We start from the raw sequence: 5,947 nt of genomic DNA on the forward strand, positions 1-5,947 counted from the left end.
ATCACAATTTCTTACAATTACAATTCCCTGAAGCCAAATGTGCTGTCTTCAAATGTCTTGTTAAGTCCAAAAGTGTCAGATATTCAGTTTATTCTCTTGAGAGGCTGAAACTGGGGGATATTGGGCATTTTTGAATGAAAACATTTTTAAACGATTACTCGATTATCAAAATAGTTGCAGATTGTGTACAATTCTGTGTATAAGGTATATATTAAAAAGGAAGAATGTGTTTGATTTCCTCGATTTATTTGAGTGTAAGTGTGTTTTGCCTAACTAATATTATATGTATAATATTTATTTGTTACACCTATAGCTAAAACTAATGCAGTCTAATACAACAGCCCTGCAATAAATCGTACCTTCATGAAGGTTATATTGTTAAGTTTTGCTTGAAACTGAGAGGTGTTGATTCAACTGTATGGTAATTTTGGAAAGTGAATTAGTTTTAGTTAAGTGTACTGTGTGTCCAGTCCAGTTTCATGCCCTCTACCGGCTGCAAGCTGAGCCCTCGACTTTCCCTCTGTCCTGTGTCTCCTTTATCCTTAACTCTGTCTGATATGGGATTAGTGATGAGAGGGGTTGTTAATGATGAGCCTCCCCATTAATTAACTAACAAGCTTAAGTTAACCAGAGGTGACACAAGTTCACGACATGTTTACAGACCCAGGCAGAACACATTTGCACCAACACAGTCTTACCATGAATTATTTTGAGATTTACCAGACCAGCTACACCAGATCCCCAAATTCACAGATTTTATTACAAAATCCATTTTTTGTACTAACAATGGCCATGGAAGAAGAGTCCTGCTGTGTTTCATGTCACTGCCTGTGTTGCAGTTCACTGTTAAGGTCCTGTGTGAGGTCCCAGAGAAGGAAGCAAGGATGTTGGGTCAGGCACTTAACATCCTCACTGTCTGCAGCTCACACAGGGCTGCAGGCCGTTCTCGTTGCAGGAAGTGCACTTGAGGGCTTTGAAGGAATCCGTGAAGCAGTTGCGAAACACAGACATCTTGCTGCCATGGCACATTGGGCACGGGACGAAGGCAAAGCCCCCACAGGTCTGGCACGTCTGGGGCAGCTGTACCCTCTAGAAAAAGGGATACATACAATTTGTTTTACATTCCAGATAAAATATCTGACATTAAATACTGACATCTAATTTTCTTTTTCTCCCACATTTTCAGAGAATGAAGGTTTTAAATACATTGGACACAAAAAACTTTAAGGAATATTTAGACATGTTACTCTTATTTGCTTTTTTGTCAAGAGTTAGATGAGAAGATCAATACCACTTGCTACCATGTTCGAAACAAGTGGAAGCAGCTAGCCAGGCTCTGTCCAAAGGTAGAAAGACCCACCTACCAGCACAAAATATATCTTATTTGTCAAATCCATACAAAAATTTAATTGTAAAACTGATGAGGTGTGGTTTTATGGGGAGCAATATGCCAGACTATTTCTTGTCCGGGTGCTGTGACTTACTGGAGTCACTGCCCCCAACCTGGAAATTTTGCTACAATAAAAAACGCTTGTCGGTTTTACACAGTTTTTGCCCAGATTAAACAAACAAGATATAACATTGTAATTAGTGACCTGTGTGGTGCTAGGTTAGGTGTGTTCCTGTTTTCAGTCTCAATGCTGAGTTTAATTGACGTCTGCTGGCTGTAGCTTGATGCTGTAGGCTATTTAGCACACAGACGTGAGAGTGGTGTCAATCTTCCCATCTAACTCGGCTAGAAAGCAAATAAGTGTATTTCCACTATTCCACAACTATTCCTTTAATCACACCTTCCTTTCCAAATGACCTATGCAGACACAATCACACAATAAAGCCACGTTGCCGGCCAATTCTGGACTGATTAGCGTATGCATGACCTTTCAGAGCTGCACACTTTTTTAATAGCCCGCAGTGACTGGAATACTTGACTTAAATGTCATAACACTGCTTTGTATTCGCTTATGAAGACTTTTCTTGGGTCTGAACTCCAAATTACAACCGAAGGCCTGAGCAAAGGCCAGTGCCTGTGTGTCAGACATTGCTGCAGCTCAGTGTGAGACAGAAATAGTTTACACAATCTTGGTTTGTACCACAGAGCGACATGCTCTGCGTTGGTGTGTGTGAACAAATGTGTTGGAAGCAGAATCAATAAAAAGCCCTCCATTATTGATGGTCACTTATTGATGTGCATGCATCTTCTACACTGCAGTTTGCTCATATTTTATTGATGCCATTACCAGTGAGGGGGAATGACTGCTCCTGTTTGTACCATGTTCATCTCAATGACTTTGGACAAACACAAAGCATTAATTTATTATGACTGTATAATTACCTTTTATATTACATGTGCTACAAAGCATATATAACATTGTTAAGCCAATAGAAAACATGTGAATAATTCAACATCAATATGTGTCAAGTCAAGTGGTTGACTCAACCTGATTCACAGGAAAATCACCCATTTGACCACCATCAATTATTCATAATGTGATTTCCAAAGCCAACACTGAAAACCAACCTCAATTTTTGTGAGAAGATCTTGAAGCTCTCCTGACTCATTCATTCCGAGTATTTTCTCAGCACCCTGCAAAACAAGTTTAACGCCATGACTAAATATTTAATGAACTCTGTGTGGATGTACAAGATATTGACGTCAGATATCATTGGAAAGGAGGAACAAGGACTGACCCCAAGGTAGTGTCCTGCGACAAACACAACTGGTAAGGAAGGAGGTTCTCCCACACGTTTGCACCGCTCCTCCAACTCCTTCCCGTACTCGCAGTCCAGCGCGATGTTCTTCTCCACAAACTTCACCCTGTGGTTCTGGAAGATCTTCCGGACCAGCTCACAGCGCTCAAAGGTTGTCCTCACCACACGGAAACTCGTAGTGTAGATCACTATCCGCCCAAATTCAAGAGATAACTCCATCTAACAGGGAAGAATTCTCCGTGTTGTTACATGATTAAGTTTTGGTTTTATCCACGAGGCTCAAATTGTGTAGATTATGATATAAAATTTCAGTATATGTAATTTAGATCTGACCCTCTGAAAAGCCTCTCACACTAATATATAAAAGGATTATAATGGAATCAATACTAACACAATAGTATAATTCAGTAGTATAATTTCAATACAATAATATTTCCAAATGCGTTAGATTATTAGACTTGTGAGGCTTTGTACTTTTAAACAATGTAGTTTGTCAAGGTGAAGCGAGGGTTTAACCAAATGCCACCCCAAATACGGAAACTAAACCCTTCCTCCAGACCTGTGTTTGGGCATTGGGAGATTATGCCTTAGAATCCATTTATAAAAGGGGCCTTATAAGAAAGTGCATGTTTCAACCATCTTATAAATTATGTATGATTTGTATAGCTTTCAATAAGTATACTATAGGTTTTCATCCTTTAAATGTGCTCATCCTCTCAAGAGTTACCTCAGAATAACAAATACTTCTTTGTGCAGGGATCCTAGAAAGCGAAGTGCTGGGAATTCATTAACTTGATTAGTTAACGAAATGCATCATTAATCTTTAATTACATTGTGACCTTGTCCTCTATTGTGAGCTTTTATCCCAGCTGCACACCTACATTTAGCTTTTACCTGTAACTAGACTTGAGGACACAGGCAACAGTATTGGGAAGTTGTGTTATAACTATTGAAGCAATAATGGGAATTAAGAATAACATAAAACTCTTGTCAGATGTACTTACACTGTTGGAGTTGGGAAGGTTTTCAAACAGCGTCTGACCTGCACTGACTTTGTGCTTGACCCCTCTCACGGTCCCATTTTTACTGAGTATGTTGACCCTCTTGGTGGTGAACATCCAGTCCTTGGTGGCCCCTGCATACATGAGCAGATCATCAGGCTCACACTCACTGTCATCCAGCTCAGAGCCCAGGTATCCATACAGGTGTCCATGTACATCCCCACTTGTAGAGGGGGTGCTGGCCCGTTCGGCGTCAGAGCTGCTGGTGCAGTCTGAATCCAGGGAGTCTGAAGGCCCCTCATCCTTGAACATCTCCTTCAGCACCCGCCCGCTGTTCCCGGAAGCCACGCGGAACCTCACCCGCTTCTGTGGCTTCTCCTGTCCTGCCGTCAGCATTGTCCCCTCCATTGCAAACCCTCTGCCACATTACATGGTCCACAACACTGCAGTGTAGCTCCTTGCGTCTCATTCGGAGGTAGACATGCAGCTCAGACACATTATTTGTCCATGGATTACTACCACGTTTAATCCTCACAGTTTGAACAGATCTAAAAACAACTGAGAGCCTGTAAGCTGCCTTATAATCAGACTCACACTGCCAGTAAATAATACATGCATTACTACCATGGCAACCTAGCAAGCTTATCTGAAGTAAAATGATAGTTGTCTTTGAATTATTCATCACAGTTTACACAGTTTTCGCCAAAGCTTTGACAGAAGACTTTTAATGGCCTGACTTCATCTGCTTTAATCAAACAAACAGCTGCATTTGTGAGGCAAAAACTATAATGATTAAAGTGTCAGACAATGAACACCCTACACCTACTCAGCACTCAACACACACCTTGGTTAACAAAAGAACACAAACAAACCTAGTTACATCGTCACATTATATAATATTTAGCCATGCTAGAGGTTGGGCCACCATTTTAGTTAGATTAAGACTGAAAAATCTTAACAACTATTGGATGGATTGCCATGAAATTTTACAGACATTCATGGTTCTCAGACGATGAATTTTAATGAATCCAATACTTACAAAGCCAATGCCATTCACATCAGCCTCGGCAGTGCTTTGTGTTCAGTGCTAATTAGCAAATGTTAGCATGCTAACATACCAAACTTGTTAGCTAACCAGCAAACCATGTTACTCTTTAAATAACACATTGTTTAGTTTAGCATAACATTATACTTAACATTAAACTTTTATCTAAAATAATTGTGGTGCCTACTGTCCCACAAGCTGCTAGCATGGTTGTAGACTCTTGTCTGAACTTTGTACACACATAACTCTGTGTATATGTATGTGTTTAAGTGTGTAAGTTGTTAGTAGAATTTATCTTGTATCTTTTTACTCTTCTATATGACATTTGTTAGAACATACTCAGATACTGTATTGAACTTTTTGCACCAATACACTTTAAATGTTAGGCCCTATATGGTTTTACCTTAATGCTTCTATGTTTTGTCTGAAGTTTTACCCGGTCTTTTAAGTTATAATTGCAAACACATGAATGCATGACGTAAGTGGATATTCCTTGACTGCTTACTGTGTTACACCCAAACTGGGAGTGCAGGTGTTCACTGGGCGTCCTCACAAAGCAGAAGTGACCAGCTAATGTATCACAGTGACACAATACAGCAGCGTGTCCACAGAGACGCCTCAGCCAGTTTTTTTGTGTCACAGGTGATGAAGCAGCTCCCTGAAGATGTGACACGTCAGCTTATAGCGGTGACAACACCACTTTGTTTGAGTGCTGCAGTTTGGGCCCCAGAGGTGAGAGTTATAGACACACACAAACATACACATACACACACAGCATGCTATCACCTTTTTTGTGTCATATCATGCTGATCATTAGAGAAAATACTCCTGGGAAAGTCTTGTGTGTCAAACTAAGATTTAGTGACATCCTGAGGCCGTGGTAGAATTATGAGTCCGGCTCTGGTTCCAAGTCTTATTGATCCAAAGTGACCCTAACTCTCCTTTAAACTGTCTTTTATTATAGGACATCACAGCACATAACAGCTTTACAATATGGCTTTTAAAGGGTCATTGTTTATTACTGCTTCTAATAGCTAATGTTTGATACCATTAGACTGTCTACACTTTAAAATTACTATCTGAGGAGCTGAGGGTGGCTTAATCAGTTTTTAAATATTGTTCAAGAACTGAATTTTATTGAGCTTTTCTTCTCCTTGACTCTTGTCTTCAAAGGCCCAGTGGAACCTATTTC

At 40.1% G+C, this 5,947-nt stretch overlaps 1 protein-coding gene across 1 annotated transcript; it reads right to left on the reverse strand.

The window, feature by feature from the left end:
* Window positions 1-800: 800 nt before the first annotated feature.
* grxcr1a (glutaredoxin and cysteine rich domain containing 1 a) lies at window positions 801-4,976 on the reverse strand. Its single transcript, XM_038723895.1, has 4 exons — window positions 3,714-4,976; window positions 2,689-2,928; window positions 2,519-2,584; window positions 801-1,089 (listed from the first exon to the last, which is right to left on the reverse strand). The coding sequence occupies exons 1-4, from the start codon at window positions 4,116-4,118 to the stop codon at window positions 910-912; spliced, it is 891 nt and encodes a 296-aa protein (XP_038579823.1). The 5' UTR covers window positions 4,119-4,976; the 3' UTR covers window positions 801-909.
* Window positions 4,977-5,947: the final 971 nt, after the last annotated feature.

Source organism: Micropterus salmoides, unplaced genomic scaffold (assembly GCF_014851395.1).
Source record: "Micropterus salmoides isolate LMB-PRFRI ecotype aquatic unplaced genomic scaffold, ASM1485139v1 Ms_hic_scaffold_1640, whole genome shotgun sequence".
Classification (NCBI taxonomy): Eukaryota; Metazoa; Chordata; class Actinopteri; order Centrarchiformes; family Centrarchidae; genus Micropterus; species Micropterus salmoides.

Coding starts and splice junctions, on each gene's coding strand:
- grxcr1a (XM_038723895.1), bottom strand. CDS start 4,118: ATGGAGGGGACAATGCTGACGGCAGGACAGGAGAAGCCACAGAAGCGG. Junction 2,929..3,713: donor ACCTTCCCAACTCCAACAGT/GTAAGTACATCT, acceptor CTTCCCTGTTAG/ATGGAGTTATCTCTTGAATT. Junction 2,585..2,688: donor TCGCAGGACACTACCTTGGG/GTCAGTCCTTGT, acceptor CTTGTTTTGCAG/GGTGCTGAGAAAATACTCGG.